The sequence below is a fragment of the Salarias fasciatus genome, chromosome 7, assembly GCF_902148845.1.
Source record: "Salarias fasciatus chromosome 7, fSalaFa1.1, whole genome shotgun sequence".
Lineage (NCBI taxonomy): Eukaryota > Metazoa > Chordata > Actinopteri > Blenniiformes > Blenniidae > Salarias > Salarias fasciatus.
In genome coordinates, this window is record NC_043751.1 from 11,529,817 (window position 1) to 11,544,341 (window position 14,525).

At 40.9% G+C, this 14,525-nt stretch overlaps 1 protein-coding gene across 3 annotated transcripts in view; it reads left to right on the forward strand.

The window, feature by feature from the left end:
- The first annotated feature begins 2,310 nt into the window (after positions 1–2,310).
- The window catches only part of tead4 (TEA domain transcription factor 4), a 37,469-nt gene continuing 25,254 nt past the window's right edge, over positions 2,311–14,525 (forward strand). For 2 of the 3 annotated variants that reach the window (XM_030097041.1, XM_030097042.1), the window contains exons 1-2: positions 2,311–2,506; positions 13,230–13,566. In XM_030097041.1, coding sequence (XP_029952901.1) covers positions 13,560–13,566 — 7 coding nt within the window. In that variant the 5' untranslated portion in view covers positions 2,311–2,506; positions 13,230–13,559. Of the gene's footprint in view, positions 2,507–13,229; positions 13,567–14,525 lie in introns of those variants that run through there. The other variant, XM_030097043.1, reaches the window with a different exon arrangement.

Consider the following 14,525-nt stretch of genomic DNA (forward strand, 5'->3'; position numbering starts at 1 on the left):
TGACTCACAATGTTGATCACTTTTCTCAACACTGTTGTCCTTCAAACGTCTTAAGAGAAACACTAGATGGGGCAACTTGAGGCTCCCTTTCCCATAATTTGCAAGCTGTGATTCGATTTAATGAAATTTTAAAATATTTGGTTACATACTGAGTTGTAAGATAATGCCTAATTCAACCCCAATCGAACAAGGTATCACTGAAGATTCTCCAAAGTACTGACTTTATTTCACTGTAAAAGTTTCAAACGCCTGCATGTCGAATGAAATCAGAGACACATGATTAGTCGCCGTACTGCTCATATTATTTTTTTATGTTAGGTGAGATAAATAGAAATTTGCCCCTTGATGGAGAGGATTAACTTCATGTTGCAGGAGGCCCGTTGCTATCTTATACCAGGGTCCCATGATGACATTCACTTCACAAATTTGTGAAGCCTCAATAGAGCAATGCATCCTGGGAGAAAGGAAAAAAAAACATCCCATAAAACTCAAATAATGTGGGTAGTCAAAAAAAATGTGTTGGATTTTTATTTTTCTGGATTCAAAATAAAAAAGACAGTGTCTTTAAACAATAGGTACACCTCATTGTCCAGTCCTGAAGGGACTATTTTGATACTCTGAATAAAAATGTGAAATCCTTAATTAGAAGAGATATTCCTGGTTTGACATGATATGGATTGTTATAATCACTCAGCTACATGTTTGAATTGTTTGAGATCAGTGTGACCGTGCCTGCTGAGCAACAAACATCAAGTCGCTACAAAGGTTTTTCATTTAAATGACATGATTGTCAGTCTGGGACTTTTCTAGCTTCAGTGCCCATAAGCAAACTATTAACAACAGGTGTATAAATTGTGTTTGTTCAAAGCACATTTCAGAAGAATATATAAAAATATGGACATAATTACAATTATTTCTTCCAAGAAAGCTGCTGTGAATTTGCAGTGATCAATGATCAAAATAAATGTTCTCACAAACTAAAAATTCGATGTTGCAATATTAACTGCAGAAAAAAACAAACCAAAACAAACAAACCCTGAAATGTGTGGTTTGGATTCTGCCTGTGAACTTATGACACTTATGACTTGCAATGCCCATAATATTCAATGGGTGGCTCTGTTAACCAGTTCTTATTGCTCTGCACATGGTGCCTGCAGAGTCCAAAGTCCAGAATCACATCCCAGACAATCACACCTCCAGGCCTTTTAATGGCTTACACAACAAGCCCAAGTCCAGCAATATTATCGCCTCTATCTGCTCATGTGAGAAAGCAGCAAAGTGATAAGTGAAAAGTCGTGCTGGGAAGGTGACAGAGGAGTGAAAACCATGCAGGAATCTTATTCTAGAATTAAAATAAATATGAAACATTCAGGCATGTGAAACACAAGACAAGGGCTGCAACTGCAGATTGGAAAAATATGATCTCACAAAATGTGCAATGTGGATTAAACAAGAAAACACAGAAATGAACTGTTAATGTCAAAAGAACTTTCACTACATGGAAGGAGCAACAGTTTTTTTTTCAACAAGACTTTCAGTGCAGTATTGATTTTTAATTAGACACACTGGGTAGATCCATCAGTCCATGTAAAGTGGAATACACTTTATTGTCACATTAGAACTCACCATTTTTCCAATATGCAGCATAAAAAAATATGATCTTAACATTTAACTTTTTAAAAATTCTGGGTTTGTGTTTAGTTGATTCAACCAGTCAGACTTCCTTTCATTTATAAGACACTTTTTAATATAGGACAAGGCTCAGACAGTGGGTGATGGCAGGTGACAGCCTGGACAGGACAGAGCACTCACAGCAGAAACTTCAGAGTGATCAGTTAACCTCACATGCATGTTTTTAGACTGACTGAGGGAACACAGCACGCGCATTCAAGCCCCAAACAGAAGGGTCTGCAGCCCCAGTACCAGACTGGGACTGCAGACGACCCCATGGTGAGGTGAGAGCAATAACCACCGCACCAGCACGCAGCCCCAAGTGTGTGAGTGTGTGTTAGAATGCAATGGGTGTTCAAATGAATGAATATGCCAGGTAGAGAAGGCTTTAATGATAACTATGGAATAACAGACAAATCGAAAGTGTATTGAACTCACCGTGACGTCAGAGACAGTTCAATGACTGATTTTATTTTTTTTTTTAATGTGAAAGCCCTCCTTTCCTTTGCAGCTCCCTCCTCCTCCTCCTCTCCTCCTCCTCCTCCTCCTCGTCATTACGCGTTGACCGGTCAGACCTCCTCTCCCCTCCCCTCCTTCCCTCCCTGGGTCTTTTTCTCTGGCTTTTTCCAGGCTTCATGTCATACCACGGCTAATTCCTGAAATTCCTGCCCTCCTCTCGCTTCAAACAAGCGGCTTCAGGAAGGAGACGAGGCAGCAGAAAACAAACAAAGAGGAGGGGGAAAAAAAGAAAACGGAGCCACTTTTTAATTTAAAATTCAAAATACATAATATTCATCCACCTGCCGGCCTGCTGATAAAGAGTTTTCCCCCCCAGGTAAGCTGCGAACAAGTGCGCGTCGGTGCGTTTTTGGAAGTGTTTGGTGCGTAAAAGTGAAGTGCGTAAACTTTGTAAATGATGTGGATGCTCGCCGCGCGTTTCACCGCCTCGTCTCCGAATCTCACTCTCTCTCCGCGGAGATAACATTCCTCAAATGTCTCACATTTCTCCGCTCGAATTCCGACATTTTTCCCCTCATTTGCTTTCTAGCGGCTCGGACTTCCTGCGCCGCGCCGCGCCGCGCAGCCGGAGCCGCGGAGTGTTTCTGCGGGGAAACACGTCACAGCCGCGCGGTCAAACATTACCGCCGGCTCGGTAAACTTTTACATCCAGACCGTGTATTTATTAACCCGCGGGATTAATTCACTCTCCCTTCTCCTCCCCCCTACTTCAACAAGTGTGAGTAGACTGGGAGCTTTGTTTACATTCCCGCTGAAGATATTTTATTCTTTATTTAAAGTTAATTAAATGTTTACTGAGCTATGATGTCATCGCCGGAGGATGACGTATCACTTAGCTTAGCAAAAGTTAGCTTAGGTATAAACAAATATTGAAAAAAGTAAAATTAGTGATGCAATGCTTTCGTATTTAAAGGCTGCCTTAAACTGTAGTGTCCATAAGCATCTTTTGTAAATTAAAAAAATATATTTTCTAAAATAGTAGATTGGAAGTGCTGTCAGTAATGAAGTAATATTTTTGTATTTTTTTGTAATTTTTTCCCATTTGACCTTATTTTACTACAACTGAAATCTGAGGTCACTACTTTCTATTCTACACTCCAACTCTCAAAATACTTTTTTTTTGTGTGTGTAATTGCATATTGGAGGAAAAGTGAAAACTAAATATACTTAGGTCATTTTCCCCCCAAACTTAAATCTTTTTTAGAAAAAGCATTTTCATATACTAACGTAAAAACAAACTAAACCATTGTCACTTAGGACATTTCTTCAATACTCACATTATTTTATTTAATCTATTTAATCTACACTGATGTACAGTTTACACCTTGTAAACTGCTTTGCTACTTTTCTCATCATCAGTCACAATTGATTGCCCATGTGATATTACTTTAACTGTTTGAGTGCTTTCATCACTAATGTATTTATTATTTTGATAGAAATAATTCAAGGTTTTTATCTAAATTTGTTCAAAAACCAAACTGATATAATGTAATTCAAATTCAAATCTTTGGTCGTAGATATATTATAGTCAATAAAATTGATCCCAGTATCTGCTAAGTCTAACCCTTCAACTTAAAAAAAGGTATAAAAATTCTACATAAATAGATTTACAAGTATTTTTTTCCAATTCAACAGTACCTTTACTGCAGTCATGTGAAATGTAACAGAAGCTACTTGAACGCAGGATGTCTCTCTTTCTTCTTCTCCTGTAAAAGTAAAAAGAAACTGCAGGGTGAAAAAAGAGCAACTGTAAAGACTTACATGGAAATGCTTAAATCTTCACCTCTGAACTATTATCAGTAATTGTGCAGTTCACTAAACAGTTTGCTCAACAAAATCTTCAGAAATAGCTGATTTCTGAAGATTTTCTTGAAGTAAATGATCATATTCAAAATAGATTCATGATATTGTGGACATCAGATTGGTTAATTAGTCAATATAATGACTGAGTGAATATAAGTTCTGTTTATTCTTGACATTGTTTTGTTGTTTCATATTTGTTTCAATGTGTTTTTAAATTTGCTAAATGTATTATGCGCGTGCGTATGTAATAGTGTTTTTGGTATTAGTCAAAGATTTCGGAAACAGACTTTTTTTGTTATGTACAGAAAGAAAACATCATTTCTTGATGCTATGAGTTGACTTAAGTAGGTAAGGGGTCATATTGGAAACATTTATACTGGCACATTAAGAAAGTGCTTCTACGTAAAATACACACTTTTAGAAAGTGAGAGTGTTTTTACTTAAGTAAACTTCATGAAGTAATAATGATTCTTCCTTGGATTTTGTTTTGTTTTGTTTTGTTTTTGTGTGTGTTCTGAGGAGAAACATGTAACTAAACAAAATCAGGTGTGGAAAATGGCCTGTGCACAAGTTTTTCTTGAACGAAGCTTGAGCTCGAAGTATCTGAGTTTAATCGCCTTGCTCAACATCAGATGTTGCTGCTGTGTATGAGTGCAGAGATGGCATGTTGGCTGTCATTCTGTTTTACAGTTTCTTTTCTAAAAAGTCAAATTATAATTTTATAATGTTCTTTTTGCATGACTTGTGAAGAACAAAGATTTTATATTTTTAACTCCACTTGTATTAAACCTGCCGTTAAAAATGGAAAAACACCTTTTATATTAAAATTGTACGTTTGGCAAAAAAAAAAGGGAATTTGTGTACAACTAGGATATCAAACTGACCGGCATCATTGCAGAAGTAGGCCATTTTTACTTTTTAACATTCAGGGTCATGTATGATTGAAAACTGTTGCTCAAGCCGGAAAGTCTTTAAAGGAAATAGAACAATTTTCCCTAAAATGACACTCCTTAATCTATTTTTATCATCCTTAATATGAGCTCCACTTCTAATGATTACCAAAAACCGAACACAGCATTGTTCACCCATTCAGCGTTGCAGAAGTTCTTTTTATGGTTCTTGAGTTAATGATTGGAGTTCTTGATCCGCTCCAAAAGCAGCACAGATTCACTGGAGGACAGAGAAACTGAAAGCATTGTGATAGTAAAGGCTGCAATTACAGCTGTAAAATTGTTTTATCTTATCAGGTAATGCATCAATTTTCTCAACCAGCCGGTGAACTGTGACTAAATGCTTGCAATGGTGCATTCATTCTGCATGCTCACTGGCAGTAATCGTTGTGTGGAGAAATAACCGTGCAAAAATTTACTTTTGTGAGAATGCAGCGTGTTATTTTTTTTCTGCTGAATTAGGAGGTGGAAAGACTTTAGAAATGATCCGTACACTTGAGTATATCTACTGTGACGATGCTTAAATTATACATAGCAAAATGCTGTTGTTAAAATATACTAAAAAGTTGACTTACTTCATGACTACATTTATATGACCTGCATAAGATATATTGAAATTAATTTAAAAAATACACTGCTGCAACAAATGGTAAAATAAAGCAGCATTTTTCTCTCTTAAAAAAAGAATTTTTTGACTGTAAAATAGCAAATTAGAAGATTTGATTATCAATTCAAAGTGTGGACATTGGTAACGACTTATGGTTTTAAAGTAGCAAAAGCGGATTACACGGTTTAAACTGTACTTCAGTGTGAGCAAAGTTACACACTTGAAACAAGGATTCACTGCAGCACAGTTTCTCAATTATTGAATCACAGCAGTGTGATTAAAAAAAAAAGTTTAAATCAGTGCATACTTCATTTTACGTAACACTTGCACTGTTTGTGTGGTTGTGGCGGTATTTTACTGTTCTGCATGCTTCAGTATAATCTCTCTGTGCAACTGCAGAGTTGACAGAGTGAGTGTTTTGATCTGGCTTTGAGATAACCGACAGAAGGCTTGCCGGGGTGTGTGCGTGCATCTGAGTGTGTGTTACAGTGTCCTGCGGGGCAGCTGAGATCATTGTGTTTTCCAGAGGAGCAACAGGTGGAATGGAGCAGGGCAACAGTAGGAAGGGGGTGGGGGTGGAACACACACCTGTCAGAGCCTCCTCTGAAGTGTTTGACAGCCAGAGGAGTTTGGGTTTGTTCCAGGGCCTTGGTCCTGTTATTTTCAAGGCCCTGGCTTCACCGCTGTCTCAGACAGATGAATTATATTGTAATGTGAACTCTGTGGTGCAGTAGCGTTTGTCTGTGTGTGTGTGTGTGTGTGTGTGTGTGTGTGTGTGTGTGTGTGTGTGTGTGTGTGTGTGTAGGTGGCGTGGCCTAGAGGTGGATGTGTTGGTGTGGGTGAATGAGTGGAACAAGAGTGAAGGTAAGAGGTACATGAAGGTGTGTGAACAATAAGACAAATCTGTGTTTCGTCCTTGTTTTGGAGTCAGAGTGTACGTTTTGTGTGCGTGTGTGCAGTTGCCCTGAGACAGGTTGGTTTTCTTCTCAGTAGAAGAGGGTTTTTTTTTTTTTTTTTTTTTTTTTTTGCTGTGCTCATCCCACATAGCGATCATTCCTCCTCCGCTCGCACGAGAAAAACGAATAATGCCTCAGATATGAGCCTTGTAGAACAAAGACTTTGTACACAGCCCTCCCTTCCTTTTCGACTCAACACCCGCAGCTCTGTACTGTGTGTGTGTGTGTGTTTACGTGTGTGTGTGTGTTGTCCATTGATTCCTGCCAGTGTGATGGATCTTTATGTTTGGATTATTGTAGACTGAACTCACGGATCCTCTTTCCTGTAACGCGGACAGAGGCCGGGTCTCCAGGAATCAGTTCCGTCTCGTTTATGTAACGTTGAAACTTGTGTAACTCCGAGCTGGAAAAGTTCAGAGTCTTGAGTACCAGCTCCACATTCAAGCAGTCACACACATTTACACCTGCTGGCTGTTTAGTACGACCACATTACTGACCGCCGGCGAGACGACTTCAGGGGCTTAACATTCTCTGTGTTATTAGCGTTATTAGTTTGCTTTTATTATCTACCGGTCATTCTCACAGTCTTGCGTTTCCAGTGTTTGCACGTTCATGTTAAAGCCAATTATATATCCAAACAGATTTCAGAGCGGATCCATGAATGAAACTGGGGAGAATCACCTATAAAGTAGAGAAATGAGGGCTGCCATTGACCTCTTCATTATTTTACTACTAAGTGGAAATATATGGAAGTTCAGTTGGTGTTTTTTTTTTTCATTCTGCTATTGTTGGCTAAGTTAATTCTCTTTTCTAAAGCGAGTGCACATGTATTCTTCATTTCCCACCTGCAACATTACTAATAAGCTGGACATGTCCCCCTGGCTACATTGTTCTCTTTTGAATCTTCAGTGCAGTTGGTAACCACACCTAATCCTAAGCAGCTTCAGTGGTGCAGTACAGCGAGCAGAACAGAATATTTTGGCTTTGTCAGTAATCTCAAAGTGTAACATTGATTTCATTTTTATTTTCCCCCAGTGGAAATCAGAAACATTGTAAGTCTTGTCCGACACTTTCCGTTCAAATTGCTTTCAGGTTTTTGGACGTAGTTTTGTTTCCTGTTCTTAATACAGTCATGGTTCGGAACTTCACTAAATGATTGGCAGCGTTTAAAACTAATGAGAGTTAAGGGGGCACAGAGTGGATTACAGGGAGGGGCCCGTGGCTCCGTACGCCACCATTCATTCACTCCCAGCTCTTCAAAAGCAAAAACGACCATATCTTGTTTTCTGATCACATGATCTCATTAACAGGACATTGACGTGATTTCATTGAACTGTTAAGTAGATGCTGATCAGCTTTGGTTTGAATCTGAAGTAGCTTCTTTTTTTGTCTCCTGTAAATCTAAATAATTTCTGAGTTTAGATGTGGTTTAAGCATTAACATCAATTTATTATTAGGGGTTGGGTTTTTATTGCTTTTTGGTTAAAAAAAAAAAACTTTTTGCAACAAGAATAAAAAAAAATGAATCTAAACAAGAAAGTATACGTTATGCAAGATTTAAAACCCACTGCTTCTGCATCCACCTTTCTCTGCATCCACCTTCACTTGTGTGTGTGTGTGTGTGTGTGTGTGTGTGTGTGTGTGTGTGTGTGTGTGTGTGTGTGTGTGTGTGTGTGGAGTCTGGAGCTCGGAGCTCGTCGGCTCCTGCCGGTGCAGCAGCCCGGCGGGACTTGGTGCCAGAGCACGTGCTCTCAGCAAAAACCCGACAAAACAAACTGGTTCGCAGCCACGGGCTCCCGCTGCGACTTTTATTTGCATCACATATTCTGACCCCATACCGCTGCTTTATTTTCTAAATGCTTTTACATTCTCGGCACGATTAGCGGAGATTGTGGCCACTTGAACACACACAGACACACACTCACGCGCAGTGAGTGGTAGCTGGTGGTGTAGCTTTCTAGATTTCAACACAAATATTTATTTCAGCTTCGGTGCGTTCGTGTTTAGGTGCAGCCTTGCGTTGGGCTGGATGCCAGTGTCAACACACTATAAAATCAAGCCAATCCGAAGCAGATCAGTGTCACATTAGTTTTGCGAGTATTTGGCCCGAAGTGACGGTCAAACATAAATCTCGACCTGAGGATGGTGTTGAATGCCAAATCAGTGTCACCAGCTTGACTGTATGATCGTTCTGAGGAGGTCTTCAAGGCTTTTCACCAGAGCCACTAATGTAAACGTCATAGCGAAAGCCGTGGTAGTCATCGAGATCCACCACCAAGTAAAGCCATGAATGACCGACTATAAATTCTTTAGAGGCCATTCGTTGAATTTTTTTTGGTGGGGAAATTTCATCCTGGACCATAGCGGTGGGTTCTTAGCAGCCTGGTGTCCTTCCCAGGTCAGATGTGGCCCAAACCCCCCAAACCTGCATCTTCTTATAGGCTTTACCTCCATTCAGAAAGAGAGACTCTTACCCCGAATTTGAGCATATTTGAGTTTGGCAGTGTGTGTGTGTGTGTGTGTGCAGTTGTGCGAGTGGGTTGGGTGTTGGGGGGGGGCAGTTGGAGGGTTACGTGGCCCCCTGACCGCAGCACCAGCTGGGGGATTATCCTGTTGAGCCGATCCAGAGAAGAGGGGCCGCGCTGAGGGTGGATGAGAGACCGATAAGGGAACGAGGGAGGGGGGGCGGCGTTGTGTTTTAAGGCACGGCTTAGCTTAATTAACCTCCTGGACATTATGAGTGAGGCACAGAGCTCCACTCTAATGGCTGAAGGCCGCCACAAATCACACGGTGACCCGCGGTGTGCCTGAGCAGGAGTCGCACGGAGTTCGACAATAGTTACACAGAAAGCAGAAGCATCGATGCATGGTTACTTATTTTGGAAAGTTTTGTTGCAATTGTAATAAAGTTATCGGCTCACTCCTCAGTGACTTGTTGACTCGTGGTTAAGATCAAAGGAAAACAGAAACCAGAAAAAAAAATTACACAGGAATTTCAATTAGAGGTGATGAGAAACGGTTATACGCTCCACGAGGCATCGTTTTATTTCATTGATTAAATTTGCCTCAAATTCTCTCAAAAATGTTTTTAGTGACTTTTAAGTTAAAATTGATAAAAGTTTTTTTTTTTTTTTTTTTTTTTTTTTTTTTTTAAGTTTTTGCAAAGTCCAGTCTGTTTGCGCCTCTTTGGTTTAGATCCGTGCTGTTAAAGCCGTAAGTTGTGCAGACGTTCACAACCTCTCAGGAGAAGACCTGTTAACAAGATGATTCTGAACAATGTCACACTTTTAGTGTGGGGTCGGCTCTGATTTTTCAAGGGTCGTCTACAGTTCAAAAGGTAGGATTTTCACATGTCTGCGGGCTTTGGTTTGGTGGCGGGTGGGTTATCCCCACATCTGCTAGATTATTTAAAAACAGTGGGGGGGGTGAATGTATCTCATTGATAAAAGCTACTTCATCAGGAGACCTGAACGAAACACATCAAGACAAAGAAAGTGAAGCACAGTGGCTGTTTCTCACACACTGACAGGGAAATGAGTGGGGGAAAAAAAACCCTAAACTCACCCTGCACGCTGTTTGTCTCACACCAAGTTGTAAATTTTAGGATGATGGATTACTGGGTGATTTATCTGCGACGTCTCTGCACCTGGCGGCCCTGCAGCGTATCCATATTCTTGCGTTTCATTTTGTCTGTGACGACTTGCACACCAGAAATTGTTTGTCATTTTTACCTGTTAAAGGATCTGAAGATTAAACCCCGTGTCGATGTTTAGCTCACCCATTAAAAAAAGCATTCGGTGATTCTCACCAGCAGATTTTGAGATGTGACTTTTTTTTTTTGTTTTTGTTTTTTTGTTTTTTTAAATTTCCCCAATGTCTGCCGGTGTGTTGGCGTTTGTGTGGGCATGAGTTTATTTTATCCAGGAGTGTATGTTCATCTGTTCGCGCACACATGTGTGAGATAGAGATGAGAATAGCCGAGCTGACCGGACGCTTTACAGGAAGCATTGTCGAACATCAGGGGGGCTCAGAGGAAGCGCGAGGAGGGGGGAACCGCGCCGGCTGGAGAGTCTTACTCACTCTCTGCAACGCATTGACTCACTCGCCAGACTACTCCTATCAAACACACATTTCAAATCCCGTAGTCTCTTAACGCACAACCACACAGTTATATTTTTACTTCTTTTGAGTAAAAATTGAATTTTTTGAGCTTCGTTTTTGTCCGCACAGTGATATAAGTTCTTAAACGTTAAATCAGGATAACATCTCCATCAGAGTGTAAGAGTAAAAATATACACAACAAACACTTTTTTCTTTGAGATTATACATTGACTTAAAACTAGCTTTTAATTATCATCTCATCCTAATCTTCATCTCACCTCAGAACATATTTTCACCTGAAAAATGGAGGATTTTTTTGTCCTTATTGATATGTATTACATGTACAATCCCATGTAATGTCTTGACAGACTACTAACACACACACACAGACATTCAGGCACTCACGCACACACACTGCTGTAATAGCCGCGTCTTTGTTTTGCCCTACATGGACATGCGGAGGTCTCTAAGTTACACAGTGGCAGGAAAACGCCTCACGACAAACAAACACAAACCTCTGTTCGTGTTGACTCATGAGTTGGCGGCTTTTTTTTCTTCCACATGTGCTTCTGTCGGGGCCGTTTTCCCTCTTTCTCCTGCACGTTTGTCGAGGGGAAGAGGTGGAGCTGATGTCTGTCTTGTTCTGTATAAGCAGTGTGTGCACATCCTAAACAAATTGGAGTGACGAGAAAACAGGATGCCAATCTGTTGTAGGTCAAACGTTCCCACTCCGTCAGCTTTCCCTGGCTGGGTTGATCATTGTCATGTCCTTAAGAGCCAGTGCAAGTTTATAATTTTAACCGCTCAGCTTGTTGGTATGATACTCCAACACCAAAAGCAACGTATTAATTATAGTCGGAGCTGAAGATTGAGTGAGGTTATAGCAGTGCTGAAGAAAGGAGCAACCTGAAAGCCCCCCTGGCCTCAATATCCTGGCGTGATCCCCTGTGGCATGTGTATCTAAGTGTGTCTGGCGACAATGATCCAACTTTAATACATCCGTCATTTGTTGACATCAGGCTCCTCCAGTGCACCTCTCCTCCTCCAACACCAGGAGCCTCTTTATTATTTATTTATTTATATTTCACTGACCTCATTAGTGATCTTTGAAAGGTTGTTTTATGGTTAGTAGATTCTGACCTGATGTGATCTTTTTCTGTGGTCTTCACACACCTGAGTGTCGGGGCTTCTTTGCTCTCCATGCTACCTCTTTCATGACAGATTGATTTCATTAACTGAGATTTGGATCCTGGTTGAAGAATCAAGGACATTCGGCATAAAAGGCAGTTCAGCGCTACGTTCAACTTGCTGTAGTGACGCTCTGCGGAGCAAGAAGTTGGAGCTGGGTTTGTCACTGAGCGGTCTTTCAGTGATATTTTATGTCCTTGAGAAAAGAAGGAGTCAGGAGTTCAGTACTCAATGTGACATTTGACATTTTCAAATAGACTTCATGAATATGAACTGCTGAATTTGGGCCATATTATGTATTTTTTGTTCACCAAAGACTGCATACCGATGACTCTTCTTTTGATGCGATAAGCCTTTTTTTGTTTTGTTTTGATACTCCTCTCGACTGCTCATTGCTTCAAAAACAACACATATTTGTATGTGCTTAAGGTCAGTAAATTGAGGATGACCAGTTGAAGTTATTTTTAAAGGTTTGCTTGTGAATCACAAACTATGAGTGTGTGCAAATTCTGTGTCTGTACTCAGATTAATCAGGGATGAGAAAAAAATCACAACACCTAAAAAAACCCCAAAATAAATGGTTTTCATTTAACAATATTAATATTGTTGCAAATTTCATTTACTCCGCTGAACCTCATACGCTGGCCACAGCCACTGCATCCCCTCAACTGCTGATCACAATTATTCAGCAAATCGCTGTAGTTGCAACACATTGCATAAAATTAAATTAGATTTCAGTGGCTCCCACTTCTTGCAGTCCTGTTCTTTCTGAACTGACACGTGTTAATTGACTTTGGTTTGAGAACTTTGCTGAAGTGAATTTTTCTCCATCAGAGGAAGTGAAATTAGATAAATGATTAAACATCATTAAACTCTTATCAGAAAGAAAAAAGTTGATCACTGTTGTTTTCACCACAGTTCTCGGGAGCTTAAACCCTCACTGACAGGATCTGGCATTGGTGCGTCTCGTTGCTGTAAATTCTGGACCGCCGAGTCAGTGAAGTGGGTCATCTTTTAATTACAGGATTGTGAGATCAAGCCAAGATCAGTCCAAATGGTGAACTGTTCTGCAGCACAATTGATGTGTAAGAGTGGGTGCGTAACAATGTGAAATGCTTCTGCTTTCGCAATGAAAAAGAAGACGGTCCATTTACCATTAAGCTGGATACCAGGACAGTCTAATCAGAGACCAGAAAAACAGACACTTATGTCAAAAACAGACACTAATGTCTTTATATTGAACATTAAGTTTGAAAATGGGGCAGAAGTATTTTCCCATTGCATATTCTTTGTCAATTTTACAACCCACACGAGCTGAATGACCCCATTGCATCATGGTCATAAGAGAGTTGAATGGAAATAAAAGCTAAATGTAAGAGCGCCAGGTCAATTTTATCTCTTTCTCTATTTGTCTCCTCTCCTGCCACATTGCAGAACCATCATCATCCTCATCAGACCTGTGGATTTCATACCGACAGGTCTTCTTCCTGTGGCAGCATCCTTACTTCATCATCCTCTGCAAGGTCCCAGCCCCCTCCCCTTGCTCTGTGGTCCCCTTTCCATCGTCCCACCACGTCTGCAGAGTGGGTGCCGGCTCCCTCCCCCAGGGGTGGGAGTGATGAGCTTGGGGACGGTCTGGACAAACCCCTGGAGAATGATGCGGAGGGTGTGTGGAGCCCCGACATCGAGCAGAGCTTCCAGGAGGCCCTGGCCATCTACCCACCATGCGGCCGCAGGAAGATCATCCTCTCTGACGAGGGCAAGATGTACGGTACGCCCATCTTTATTGTCATATTCCGTGTGTGTCGTTTTCTGCTTGAAGGACAGGAGTGAGACGGCCACATTCAGTTCACATGCACGCCAAGGCTGTTTCAGTTATCTTAGTGAGGATAGGCATTTTTCTAAGGAGTTTTCTGGCATGTCAGTCATGAGCTGATCCTCGCGAGAGAGCCGGGTAAACCCTGGACAGTTCACTAGTCCACCACAGGGCAAACAGAATTCAAACAACTTAACACCTCTGGGCAATATCCAGTCACTAAATAAATTCACTTGCATTGGTTTTGGACTGTGGAGAGAAATCTGAATACCTGGAGCAAAGTCACGCATGCACGGGGAGAATATGCAAACTCTTTACAGAAAATATTTGAACCCATGACCTTCTTGCTGTGAGACAAGAGCACTAAGCACACCACTGTGCACCCCACTGCACCCTCTGCAGACCCTCACGTGCAGCTGCTGTACATTTGCGTCCGTGCCAAGTTGACGCTCTGAGCCAGGGTTTATTCTTTTATATTCAGAACGGCTGAACCGTTATCTTATTTGTGATGAAGAGAGTTGAGCGGTTTGTTGATGTGCTGAGCTGTAAATCCTCGTGGCGGCTGGTCAAGAGAGGGTACTCGGGTGCCGCTCCCCCACGATTCAGGAACAGAAAAAAAGCAAAATAAGCTCTACTACTAAATTTTAATATACTGACAATGCATGTTCTTCATTTAGTATAAATGATCTGAAAAAAAAGAGCAGATTAACAGCTCGGGGCACCAGAAAAGTTGCCCCAAGGAGGCAGGCCTTATATATAAATATAAATGAATGACATGAAATGAAACCAACCAGTGCTGTTTAAGGGCTGCGGCTTGGAGCGAATTTAAGGTCACCCAACTCTCACTGGTTTATAAACGCACTGAAATTTAAGAGTGATGAAACATCCCATCTTACAAATTTACCACCAGCCGC